The 14306-nt window shown below is 42.2% G+C and overlaps 1 protein-coding gene across 3 annotated transcripts in view; it reads left to right on the forward strand.

The window, feature by feature from the left end:
- The window catches only part of DAAM1 (dishevelled associated activator of morphogenesis 1), a 173385-nt gene that overhangs the window by 52349 nt on the left and 106730 nt on the right, over positions 1 to 14306 (forward strand). For all 3 annotated transcript variants that reach the window (XM_036842628.1, XM_036842627.1, XM_036842629.1), the window contains one exon: positions 6975 to 7193. In XM_036842628.1, coding sequence (XP_036698523.1) covers positions 7011 to 7193 — 183 coding nt within the window. In that variant the 5' untranslated portion in view covers positions 6975 to 7010. The remainder of the gene's footprint in view (positions 1 to 6974; positions 7194 to 14306) is intronic.

The raw sequence follows: 14306 nt of genomic DNA on the forward strand, positions 1-14306 counted from the left end.
GCTTTGTCAACCCCTAGACTGGGGTCAGGAAGAGGAGTTAAGAAGCTGTTGTAGTCATTCACATGAGAGATGAGAGGAGGCTGAACTAAGCAAGCAGGTTCTCTGACCTCTGCAAGCCTCCCTCTGTGACCTCTGCAAACCCCACTCCCAACAATTAGGCTGTTCTGAATAAACATCTCTTTGCCTTCACCAGCAAATCAAGTCTCTCTCAAATTACTCCTCCTAATTGCCCCACTCCCTGCCAAGTCTCCTCTTAAATCTCATGTGTCAAATGGGGATGATGGAAAGAAGTGATGGGTGTGAATGTGCTTCTAGAATCTTGTACACAGGCAGTTGTTGGGATCACTCATTAGTGAAGTACTAAAGCAGTTAAGAGAGCTGGCCAGAAGTGCCTGCTGCCACTAAGGGGTCAAGTGGGATGATTACTTTTGCTTCCTGTTTTGGTCTATATCTAGGAAACTAGGCTGTGAACAGTGGAGCTCCAAGTAAGTACATTAAAAATGGTTGCTTGTTGGAAATCTCAAAGTTTTGCCATCATCTACAGTTTAAGGATGGGCTTAGTGGAGGACCTTGTATTTGGGGTTCCACAGAGGAGCCAGAATAAAAACTTGGTCTTTGGGATTTACTGAGGCTTTTAAACACAAATCACCTATCAAAGGCAGTATTTGTCCTTATTAAAATGATTTCAATTAGGTCCTTAAATGTAATAGGCTCTATATCTTATTACCCATCTTAGAAATTAGCCAAGACCCCTTAGTATTCTTCTGTTTATAGAACTGTTGGCATATTTTTAAGACTTGAAAAATGCTTTGGACTGATTTTTCTTAGATCTTAATGTCTCCTCTGCGCCCCTCTTCAATACCGCCAGAACGTAGTGTAACTTGCGTTTAAGCGAAACAACTTGTAAAATGCAAAAGTAAAGTAATTACTCTCTTTATTAGTTTCTCAAATACATTGATTGCCCTCCTATATTTGTGAGGCACTGTGCAACACATGCCGTGGGCACTTTTCCCTATGGAGTTGACTCTTCAGTGGGGGAAGAAAGACCCAGACCACAGATTACCGTACCTGTTGGCTGTGCATTGTAGGGGGTCTCAAAATGCTAACAGGCCCAGATCATGTTCAGATGGGTGGGTAGGTTAGCAAGACTGTCTGCCAATGAACTTGAAGGCTGAGCATGGACCCTCCATGAGCTGGCCTTCGCCTGCTTTGTTTCCTTGACCTCATCTCCGAGCAGCCTGAACACTGCCTCCCCTGCCCCCTTCCACACACATGCACGTGCAGTCGGACCTTGAGAGTAGCCTCTGAACAGTCTCTCTTCAGTTGACAGACCAGCAGTGGTAGGGTATGTGGGACACTTGAGTGGGAGGTGGTTCCTGCCCTGAGGACACACACCGGAGACAAACATGAACAGTTATAGTTTAATGAGATAAGTCTTATCTCCCATCTCCTGGTGTACATCAGTGCCATTGCTGCCTACCTGCTGGTTAACAAAGTGCAAGAATTGTACACTTAGAGAAAGCCTTATAGCAATTTGACATTACTGAGATATTTGTACTGAATTTTACAAAAATACGTTTGTAACAGTTTGGTGGGAAAACCGTCCTTCACCACAGATAGTTTGAGAAGCTGGTGTGTAGATCACCATAACTTAGAAATTTTTGATAGGAACAGTTTTGCGTACACATTTCCCCCTCCTCTGTCACATAAACAAATAATCATATGAAGTGTTTTTTAAAAATCTTATCTCGTTTTATTAATTGTGAAAGTAGTATTGTGAGAACAACTTGGAAAGTACAAGAGTTTTGGGGTTTTTTAAAAGTAAGCCATACAGCTGACATGAGCTAAACGCTGCTCATATTTTAGTGTATTTCTCTTGTCCGTCTTTTCTGCCCATGTATCAATATATACATTTTTTCGTACATAAATGGGACATTGTGTACCTATTTTTTATTTCATATATCATAAGTATTTGCATGTCATTAAATATTCTTTTTAATTTTTTATTAAGTTATAGTTGATTTACCATATTATATTAGTTTCAGGTGTGTAACATAATGATTCAAAATTTTTGCAGATTATATTCCATTTATAGTTTTTATAAAATACTGGCTATATTCCCTGTGCTATACAATATATCCTTGTATTAAATACTCTTTTTCAAAGGATTGCATGGTGGTCTATCATCTAGTTGTACCATAATTTATTTACCCTTTTCATATAGTTCTCTATTACTAACACCTATTTTATGCCCTTGTTTATTTGCTCTTATAGCTTTGTTCTTGCATCCCCTTGTTTCAAAGCTCTCATAGCTTTGAAAATTTTTATAAAAACACCTTTGATAGTGTCTCTGAATATATCCGTGGAATATATTTCCAGAAGTTGAAATTCTAGGTCAAAATTGTGACTATTTTAAGGCCTTAATAAATTGCCCTTCAGAAATGTTGAACCAAATTTCATCTACCACCAGCAGATGAGGCTTACTGCATTGTGTACTCTCAGGATTGGTACTGTCAGGGTGGGGACACTGTTGACAAAGATAAGGGCAGAAGAAATGAGTGGACCACCTGGATGGAAGATGATGGGAGTGCAAGATATTTATGGGGCATGGAAAACGGTCTGTTGGCTAAGTGTTGGATACTTTTAAGGAAATAGAAAAGACAGAAACAGTGAGTTGGAATTGGATTTGATGGCACACTGAAAGCCAATTTAGAATGGTGTTGGGGAGCCACTGGTAGGTTTTAAGTAGGGAGATGAGACCCTCCAGGGCTCAACTACGGGGAGATGTTATACAGCACCACCTGTACTGTACCACCCCTCACTCCCCGTGTACTCCATGCCCCTTCCCAGCTCATGCCTTTGTTTGCACTGGTCCCTCTGCCTAAGTGCCCTGCTTTCTAACATCTGTCAAAATTCCACACAAGCATCAGGGACCAGATTCTTCCCTACATAGTTCCTGCTTGATTACATAGCACTTAACTGTATAACGTGTCATATTACTTTTGTAATAATTATTTGGTGCACTACTCTCTCCCCCCAGATTATAAGCTCCTAGTGACCCACTCCTTTCTGTATCCTTAGGTATCTACTATCATGCCTGGCATATAGTAGATATTAATACACATTTACCAAAGGAATCCCAGGTACTGCATATGTCTCATATGACCTTGCATAAGTACTCCCTAGGTCAGGAGATGTATGCTTCAACAGAATGGGATATTGGTATCTCGGCTAAGTCTTTATCCCAGAGTCAGTTAGGTCATCACGGAGGGCTCCATGACCGATACCTTGCTCTTAACCTCTTTTCTCCCTTCCCAACTCAGGACTTCCAGTTGCTGGCTTTCGAAGGCCACTATCCCTTAAAGTGAGTGGAGAGCTTGTCTCTAGAAGTGTTTGCAAAACATAGTTGTTTATGAGAATTTTTACCCGAGTTTGCATCATTACACAATCAAGAAACTGGTGACAGATTTTGGAATTGGATTCTCTGATTTGGAAGAGATGCTGAAAGTCCATAAGTTGGATTTTACTTATAAAAAACTTAAGAACAAGAGCAAAGTTTAACGAAGACATCCATTTCCTCACTATGCAGAATTAACCATTGTTAAATGTTGACACACTTGCTTCTGGTCTCTCTTCTGTGTGTATACTTTTATTTTTAAATGCATAAATGATGTATGGATACATTGTTCTTTAAAAATTTAAATCGTACAGATAAAGCTTAAAGACCCCTTGACTTTCATCCCCATGCCCCATAGTCTAAAATTTTTTTGAAGTAAAGTCCTTTGTTTAAATGAGACTTTATGTAAAAGTCTGCTATTAAATATGTGAGTATCCCATGTACATGTGTCCCATGTACTATCATGTGCTGGGGGCACAGCAATGAGCAATATATGCAAGGCCCCTGCCCCCATGAAATAATCACAGTGGATAATTTGAAATAGTGGTACTTGCCCTGAAGAACTTCAGACAGGGTAAAGGGATAGAGAGTGACTGGAGCATGGAACAGGACTGGGGCAGATACAGTGGTTGGGAATGGCTTCCTGAGAAAGTGAAATTCGTGCTGAGGCCTTAATGATGAAAAGAACCAGCTGTGCACAGATGTGGCCAGAACATGCCAGTCAAGGACATGGCTGACGCAAAGGCCCTGAGGCAGGACCCAGCATGGCCAGTGTAGTTGAAGTGCAGTGACCCATACGAAGAAAGCTACAGGGTGAGGTGGGGAGGCAGGCAGGAGGCAGATTGTGATGCCCTTGGAGGCTGTTGTGTGGCCTTTGCGTGTTCTTATAATTGCAGTGAGTAGCCTCAGGACGTTTTTATAAAATAAAATCGATACCTAATATATCAATATCCAAAAAAGGATAAAAGCAGAGCTGCTGGAATTGAAGCTGGAGTGAGAAGCTCAAGTCAACACTTGCTGAAAATCTTTAATCTCTCTCCCGTCTCCCCTCTAAGAGCTGGGGTGCCTTACACACCTTAGGCATTTCTAACAGCTAACTTTAGTCTGAAGACAGTGGAGCTAGGGACTCCTCACCTGCATCCTATCCCAATCATAGACATTAGAAAATTCTTCCTTGTGTCTCCTTACAGCTTCTACCCATTGTTTTGTTTTTTAATAAATTTATTTATTTAATTTATGTCTGCATTGGGTCTTCATTGCTGCACGCGGGCTTTCTCTAGTTGCAGAGTGGAGGCTACTCTTCGTTGCGGTGCATGGGCTTCTCATTGCGGTGGCTTCTCTTGTTGCGGAGCACGGGCTCTGGGCGCACGGGCTTCAGTAGTTGTGGCACGTGGACTCAGTAGTTGTGGCTTGCGGGCTGTAGAGTGCAGGCTCAGTAGTTGTGGTGCACGGGCTTAGTTGCTCCGCGGCATGTGGGATCTTCCCTGACCAGGGCTTGAACCCGTGTCTCCTGCATTGGCAGGCGGATTCTTAACCACTGCACTACCAGGGAAGCCCTACGCATTGGCTTTAAATTCATCCTGGGGGGTGACACAGCTCTGACCCTGTTTCTATGGAGTCGCCCATAGAAATCAGTTCGAGGGTAATTGCGGGCCTCTGCCTCCCCCCTCAGTCTTCTCTTCTGTCTCAGGAAGTGCCTGCTGTAGTGTTAGCCCTGTGTCTCAGCACGTGCTGTGTTTGTCAGGACGAGGACATTAATGCATTGTCTGATCATCTGTTGTGCACTCTCTGTGGTGCTCAGCGGTCACTGTAGCTTCTCCATCAAAGTCATGTGCCCACAGCTCTAAAGGATAAGAGTAGTCAAGACCCAACCACATCTGCTTTCCCTAATTTTTTTTTTTTTTTTTTAAAGAGAGAAGTGTAGGGGAGGCTTTTAAGTGTGACTGCCAGTTTCTGTGGGATAAATCCAGACTCCTCAGCCTGGGTTGCAGCTTCTTCACACCAGCCCTCCTCTCTACGCTGACTCCCCCTGGCTCCTCCCTGGAATTCACGCCCTTTTTCCTGCCATCTTCCTGGCACAGATGTGGCTCTCCTCCTCTGCCCTTCCAGCTCACCAAGGGCCAATTCATAATCCACTTTTCTTTTTCCTTTCAATCCCACCTCTTTTTAAAAATTGACAATCTACAGAAGTTATACAGGAATATGCTCTCATCATAAAATATGTATATATATATATATATATATATATATATATACACTTTTTATGATATATATATATATATATATATATCATAAAAAGTGTGTTTCCTTTCTTGCCTTTTCCCTAACCCCTTCCTCTCTCAGAGTTAGGAAATTGCTGTGTATCTTTCTAGGCCTTTTGCTATGCAGTCCCACGTAAATTATTTAGGTTTTTGTGTAAGATTGTTTTTAAAAGACATTATGGCACATGTTATACACATTATTCTTTGAGTTGCTTTTTTCACTTGACAGTATAACTTAGAAATTTTTCTAAGACAATACATGCAGTTGTAACTTAAAAAAAACCATGCAGTCATTAAAAATGTATTTTTATGGTAAAAATTCAAATTCAAAAGGGTATAAAGTGAAAAGGAGTAGTTCTCCCATCTCCTCTTTTTGGAGGTTACTGCCGATAACACTTCCTGACATATATTCATAAATGCTTTAAAACATGTAATCCTGTAGTATATAGTATACATATCACATAGTATCTTGAACATTTTTCCATATCTACATGCACAGATGCCTCGTTCTTTTTAGTGAGTGTGTAATGTTCCATTATGTGAATATACTATCATTTATTTAACCATCTCTCTATCAGTGAATTCATTTGATCTTTTCTGTTTGAAAATCTCGGACCCTTCTAGCTCGTGTTAAGTCACTCCTCCTTTGTTATGAATTTATTCAACACAATAAACATTAACTGAGTGTCTTCTGACTTCCTGGTGCTGTGCGGGGCACTAGGGCCACCAAGTTGCTTGATACACAGCCCCTTCCCCCTGCTTTGAGTTATCCCAGTCTAATAGGAAGACACTTTCTAAGGAACTTCGACTGTGACATGAGCTGGAATGGATAGATATGTCTTAGCATATATATTATTAATTCTGCTTGGGGAAAGCAAAGGAGAAATTGCAGTCGAACCCTAGAGGATAAGTAAGAGATCCTCTAGGTGGCAAGGAAGAGAAGGTCATTCTTGCAGGGGAGTAACAAGAACAATATGGGTTGGCAAGAAAGAGCACACGATGCGCAGAGAATGGCCAGGAGCCCAATGGGATTGGAGCGTATGCCGTGGCGTGTGGTGGCTGGAGTGTTACTGCTTGCTCAGCAGTGGGTCATAGGAAACACTGAACAAGTGCCTAGACGGGCATGTGCTCTCTGCCCTGGTGGACCCCAGCCTCTCGGGCTTGTCCCCTATGCCCTGCAGACGTTGCCTCCAGGTGTTGGCTCCACTGACACTGCCTCTGGCTCCCCGGGCTCTTTCTTGAATTGATCTGACTTGAAAACTATATATATCTTATCCATTTTTGTATTCTTAACATGCCATGTCCTCTTTTCGCAGAGTTTAATCGGTCAAGAAATAGAACAGAATTCAGCTATGGCCCCGAGGAAGAGAGGTGGACGGGGGATTTCATTCATCTTCTGCTGTTTCCGAAATAATGATCATCCAGAAATCACGTATCGGCTGCGAAATGATAGCAACTTTGCGCTTCAGACCATGGAGCCAGCGTTACCCATGCCCCCTGTGGAGGAGCTGGACGTCATGTTCAGTGAACTTGTGGTGAGTCTCAGACTTCCATCCCAGGGGTAGTCGGGGCTATCCAAGAGGGAGGGGAGAGGATGTGGACAGTTTGGTTAGACACAGGCTTGCCTTTCTTCAGTGAAATGGCCCCCATCCGTCCCTTCGATCTGCACCCCAACTGTCAGCACTGAGCCTGTAGAGAAGGAGAAAGAAAAGGGTAGCATCAGAGGGCTTTGCTGGTGCTTTAAGTGGAGGGATTTAGACCTTTAGGTCTTCAGATATGTGGCACGACTGCTTCCTAAGTTGCCCTTTCTAATTCCCCCCCATCCCAACCTGAGATGCTTGTGTGCGCAAATATTTCCTTCATCTGCTTCACACCTGCTGGGATTACTGCCATGCTTCCCGCCACTCCCAGTGTGTAGTAATAGTGTCTTTTAAAAAATGAGTCATACTGTCCCTCCTGTCCTTGATCCTTGGATGAAAGACATTATTACTTAAGTAGAGTATAATTATTTAGCCTAATGATAGGACTGCAATAATAACTGTTGTGGGAAGCTTTTTATAGATACTATCATATTTTAGAATCCACTATACTGAAGTGAGGGATGTATCGAGTGTAGGACCCATTCATCAAGAGATGCAGGCGCTGTCTTCAACTTAGTTTGTCAAGCACCTGTGAAGTAGTGTTTCTTTCCATTCTGTGTTCCGGAGGGTATTATGGCACAGTCAAGGGCACTGGCACAGGCATTAGGAAGACCTTGGTTCAAATTACTGCTCTGACTTTATTATCTGTATCAGTATGGAAAAAGCATATGACTTTTCCAAGTCTACATTCCGGAAAGCGGAAGGAAGAAAAAAAAACACCTTCTCCTAGGTTTGATGTAATGTTTAAATGAGAATAATGCAGAGTGGGAATGGCCCAAAGCCTGCCCCTTCTTAGGGGTTCAATAGATGTTACACGAGGACTCTATCCTCCCTTGATCACCACTGGCATTTTGTAATGGAGTTAGTTCTAATCAGACCATTTATATTATTCAACAGATACTAGAGACTGCTATCATTTTACATGAATCTTAGGTCAAAAAAGTAACGTAGGCTATGTTACTGCCCTCAAGGGCTAATAACTGAACTGATTGTCACTCCAGCTTTGATGGACCAGGATTCACCTATAAGCTTCTCTTACGAGATAAGCCAAGAAGAGAGAGTACTATGAAGCTGATGTTTGAGTTCTGGCCTCCTGAGTGGATTAATGGGCTGATTATCAACCAGAATTGGTGGGGAAAAGAGATGACTCCCGGCAGCATGTTTACACTTGATGACGTTGAATATTTTCAGCGTTTCAGGAATCTCTCTCTACCCTCTCCCATTTCCACTGCATGCAGAACTCTGTTCTAGATGTTAGTGAGGTGGTTCAAAATGGAAAACTAGAACCTGCTCCCAAAGAGCTGACAGTTTCAGCAGTATAACAAGAGGTATGATGCCACCAAAGGAAGAAGCACACACACCTCTGTGTAAATGTGTTTTGGGGCGTAGGACACAATGATGAGGAGGGTGGTCAGGGAAGGCTTTCTGGAGGAGGTGAGTTGTGAGGAGGGATAGAAAGTGAGAAGAGAAGTGGAGGGGATCATAGTTAATGGCCGTCTCGGTCATCTGCAGCTAGTGTATCCTGCGATAGCAAAATCTCAGTGGTTACAACAGCAGAGGCTTATCTCTTGCTAATGCTGCATGTCTAGTGTGAGTCAGCTGTGGTTCTGCTCTGTGCCATATTCTGCTCAAGACCAAGACCCAGGCCTGATGGAATAGGAAAGAGAGACATGGTGAACTGCTAGCAGGCTCTAAGCTTATGCTTAGAAATGACACGTGTCACTTTAGCCCACATTTCTTTGGCCAATGCAAATCACGCAGGGTAAGGACATATCATCCTTCTGTAGAGACTGGCACCACAAGTCACATGGCCAAGCCTGAGGTCACTGGGATGGGTGGAGGACACAGTCCTTTCCCAGGGGTGGGCAGAGAATCATGTATCAGGATGGCTATCAAGAAGAACAGTAATGATGCACTGATGTGCTTGGTGTTATTGCCCAGTTAAAGTATTTTAAAACCAAAAGTCAACCTAAGGAGACAGATATTGCTGATAGATGAAGGCCTCCTCAGTGGTAGTGGAGCTGGTGGGCAGAGCGAGTACCACTCAAAGCATCCACCTCCAGTGTCCTTTCAATTGTATTCTGTCAGCCTCCCAAAATGAGACCCAAGCCAGAGCCTTTGTGGTGGCAGCTCCACGTACATCTTGAAGACAGCTCATTGTTCTGTATTCATAAAGGAGAAAATTCCACTCTCTGCCTTATTGATGTCTTTATTCTGTGTGAAAATTGCCTACAGCTGTTAGTTGCTAAAAAGCCAATGCCAAACCAGAACTTTAAGCCAAAACCTTTGGAAAACAAATTATCTTGAGGTTTGTATCTGTCCTGGTGAGTGATGGATGGATTTTTGTCTACTCTTGACTTCAGGGACTTAGACCACGGATCCATCCAACTGCCAAGGGTATCCTGGGACAAAGGAGGTGGGCTCAAAGCCACTGGGAACCTCTGCCCTGGGTTCTCTTGACTAGTCGCGGGAGCAGTTCTGCCTGTGCCCACGCATAGGAGAGGGAGGCCACGTGGCCTGTGGAGTCAGAGCACGCTGCAACCTAGGGTAACTTCCTCTGAAATGGTTTCTATTGGAATTTGAGTTTATTTCCTCACCTACAAAATCGGGATAATGCCATCTCTCTGCTAAGGTTGGTGTGAAGATTAAAGAAGACAGCTTCTTTTAAAAGGCTGGCATCTAGTCATGGGTGCTTTATACCCCACATCCTAGTACAACGAGAAGGATAGGAGATAGTTCAGGTATTTTCTGGACACAACACCCCAGGCAAATATCTCAGGCTTTTCCTTTTCTTGAAAGCTGATCTGCCTGCTGTGAGCACGCCAGTGTGGGTCTTAACTTGCAGACCATTCTGTCTCTATCTGGTGGAAAGCATCTCATCAGAGCCGGTTGTTATAAACTAGTTTCCTTTGTCTCATCTGATGAGTCACTCATTTTGATGTATTTAAAAGTGATACCAAATAGGTTGGTTTCAGAATTACTTACTGCACCCTTATCATCTCATAAATAAAGCAGGCGTGGGTGGGAGGTCGGCCTTGTGAATCTTTAAAGAATGGGGACCCTGAGCAGCGCCTCATACTCTAACAGTCTCCCTGCCACAGGCGGGGCAGTCCGGAGCAGTCCAACCTCAGGATGTAGTGATTTCTGGAGGTCCCAGACCCACACTCTGCCCCATACCACCCCCCACCCCCCGCTTCGTTTTTAGTAACAGCTTTGTAGAGGTACAATTCGCATACCCTATAATTCACCTGTGTAAAGTGTACAATTCACTGGTTTTTGGTATATTCACAGAGTAGTGCCCCCATCACTACAGTACATTTGAGAACATTTTCATCACCCCCAAAAGCAACTCCCTTACCCATTAGCCACCACTTGCCACTTCTCCTCAACCCTACCATCCCCAGGCAGCCACTAATCTAGTCTCTGTTTTTGTGAGTTTGCCTATTCTGGTCATTTCATATAAATAGAATCAGATAATATGTGGTCCTTTGTAACTGCCTCCTTTCAGTTAGCGTAATCTTTTCAAGGTTTTTCCAAGTTGTAGTATGTATCAGTACTTCATTTCTTGTTATTGTTGAATAAATTCCATTGTATGAACATACCACATTTTGTTTATCCGCTCATTGCTGATGGACATTTGGGTTGTTGCCGGTCTTTAGCTATTATGAGTTTTGCTGCTCTAAACGTTCATATACAAGTTTTTTCGTGCGGAAATATAGTTTCAGTTCTCATGGGTATATACCTGAGAGTGGGATTTCTGGGTCATATGTAACACTGTATATAACTTTTGAGGAACTTCCAGACTGTTTTCCAAAGTGGCTGCGCTGCACCATCTTACATTTCCACCAGCAGTGTATGAGAGTTCCAATTTTTTCGCATCTTTGCCAACTCTTGTTAGTTTCCACTCCCTACCAGTCGACCAGCTGCGTTTAAAGCGGTTCTATACCTCCTGGAGAACTGAGGATGTATAACTTGGGAATGTGCGGTGTGTGTGTGTGTGTGTGTGTGTGTGTGTGTGTGTGTGAGAGAGAGAGAGAATTGCCAAATAGAAATAAAGTCTTCTTGCCCACAATTTTAAAATGATTTGGGATATTTAAAAATAAAATATTGAGCATTAGTGTGATGTCTGCATATATTTTATGCCTTTGAGCATCAGTCCTTTTTCTGTATTACCGCCTCCTCCTCCCCTCTCCACTTCTGCTTTGTCCTTTGCCTCAGCCACAAATCAAGAATGTAACCCATCTGAGATTCAGCATTTTTCCCTGAAAATAAGATTCAGCTAAAGTCTTGTCTTTCCTACAGGGTTTTTAGGTCTTAGATTATCCCCACCAACATATTTGAAGAGTGCTGGGGATGATAGCTCTGTGCACTGTCCTTGTTCAAGTAACTTCTTCCATCTTAACGTTAGCAGTGGAAGATTTCCTTGGGGATAAACAGAAGAATGTGTTATTAATTGACAGATCGATTCTTTTGATGTATGTGTGTGTGTTAAGTGCCTGCTCTGTGCCAGGCCCTGAGGCAGCTGGTCCTTAATGACTTTGTGGGGCGGAAGGTCTAGCAGGGGAAACAGGCAACAAAACAGGCACTCTTTCTTATCCACTGTGACCGAGGGCTATGAGAGGGGCTGCTCCAGCAGTGCATTTTCTTGGGGAAGAACCTTTATTCCCCTCTTTTTTCACAAGGTAAGAGTTGATTCACAGGTTCTATTTCCATCACTCTTACCTCTCTTGCCGGGAAGTAATATTCTCAGCTTCTCTTCCAACTCCTCTTTGGAATATGCATAGTTTAGTCTCTCTCCCTTTCTGTAATTCTCTGCAAATCAACCTGCCTTCAGAAAGCATACATTCTGTGACCCTTGGTGCTATAAACTTCATAGGTTTGAACCCGCTTGGGGAGTTCTGCAATTGTCCAGCTGTCTCCATGATTAGTGGCTAAGTGTCTTAATTCAGCACTGAAATCTCAACAAGCCCACTTGTCTACAGATGAAAGTTGGGTTCTCCAACCCAGCTTTCAGGAGTGAAAAGGAAGGTATTTTGATCTCCATTTGCTTGATTTCTTAACCTAGCTGTCATTTAATTCCATTCTTGTTGGGGAAGGAGGATGTTGCTTACACCTACCCTCAAGCCTCACAGGTACCTAGTGTGGAAGGATCTTGGAAGCCTTCCTGGAGGAAGCGATATTTAATGTAAGACGTGAAAAACTAGAAGGACTTATCCAGGCGAAGAGGAGAGAAAAGAGTGTTACAGACAGTGAAACAGCATGTATGGGACTGGGAGGTGAGAGACAAAATGTGGAAGGCTCAAGGAACTGAAAGTTCAGTGTAGATGGAGTGTGAAATAGGAGCCTGAGCAGATTGGGGTTCTGAGAGCCAGGAAAAGAGGATGGGGATGGTTGTGTTGATTTAATTATATATCTCAGATTCTTATTTGAACCAAAGGACAGTACATCTGCTTTCTTACAGGTTCTCTCAATGAACTAAATATACCAAAGTACGTAAAAATATTTTGCTGTCTGGTTATATTTACAAAAATAACCCTTGCTCATTGCAGTCTCTGTGAGGTATCAGTAAGTTTTAGCAAAAAGTGTCATGTCTTCTTGGGTAGATTCTGAGTATGTTTTCCATTGAGTCCAGTTGTTGAGGTGAGATGCGTTGTTTCAATGCTTACCTCCTCTGGCTACTTTAATTTTGAAATGGAAAGGAAAGGGAATTTACTAAGAGCTCCCTTCCAATTTTCTATCCAAATACGTAGACTCTTGAATATGCCAAGAGTTGGTGGGCTAAGGGTATCCTGCAGAATATTTCACAGGAACAGCCACATTGGAACTGGTATCTCCTCACAGGTTCCCTCAGTTCTCTTGCCTTGTGAAACATCAGAACGTACAACTGCTTTGCCTGGGTGAGGTTTTAGGTGCGAAACCAGGTTTATGACAAGTATGGTCATTATTTTAGAATTGTACTTGGAATCAGTTTCACAGACGGACCAGAGGAAAACTTTCCTTTCTAATATAGTACATCACTGTGAATTTATAGCTAGTTGGGAATAATAGGCAGTATGGACCCAAGTTTTCCTAAGCCTGAAATGTTACCAATTCCATTTATACTGTTTCCTGATTAATCTGCCTTCTTTCAAATTCAGTGTTTAGTCTACCATTTATTTGGCCAATGGGTCTAATGTTCTGGGATAATTTGTTATACAGTGCTGTGCCTTCCAGGAAACATAAAATATTTTAAAGAAACTTATTGAGAAATTTATTAATGATCACCTTTTATGCAATTGAGGACTGTCAACAAAAGTTAACGTCTCAATGGGGAAGATAGTGTTGGTGGATAATGAGAAGATTTGTATGTTCATAAATATAATAACTTAGTATGGGTCAGTTTTATCTTTATTAAGTCCTGAGGACACTCTCAACATTAGTAACCAGCATAGACTTTGAGAAATGAAGAAAGTAGGAATGAGAGGATTTAGTTGATGTATCAGAGTTAGATGAATTCACAGTCAAGGTAAGCTGTGCCAGATGAATTCCCTTGGGAATGTACATCAGTAATCTCTTCATTTTTCATTATGTTCTGAAGTCACTTTGGTATGAAAGGAGCTACAGGAATCAAAGTTAGTCTTATGGTTTACCAGTGTACAGATTTTGTTCTTTTACTAGCCATGTGAACTGGTACCCATCTTCTCAGACTATCAACATAATTTCTTTTATTACTAGGGCTATTTTAAGCCCTCTTTAATAATAAAATTCTTCCATTATCACCAGAATTGATGAAAAGTTTCAACACTTTTTATCCGTTTATTTTTAAAACTTGCCTTTTATACGAAGACCATGACTAAGAATAGAAAGTTTCTTGCAGGAGCTATTCAGTTCCTTGTCTCCAAGAAAGATGAAAAAATTGGGTAGCAGGAACATTTGATATTAACCTGATGGAAGTACCAAAAAACTGCTTGTAAGAAGTCATAGTTTTAATCTGTTGTTCTTAATTGGAGTGTAAAGGATTGCTTGGTA

The sequence above is a fragment of the Balaenoptera musculus genome, chromosome 2 (genome assembly GCF_009873245.2).
Source record: "Balaenoptera musculus isolate JJ_BM4_2016_0621 chromosome 2, mBalMus1.pri.v3, whole genome shotgun sequence".
Lineage (NCBI taxonomy): Eukaryota > Metazoa > Chordata > Mammalia > Artiodactyla > Balaenopteridae > Balaenoptera > Balaenoptera musculus.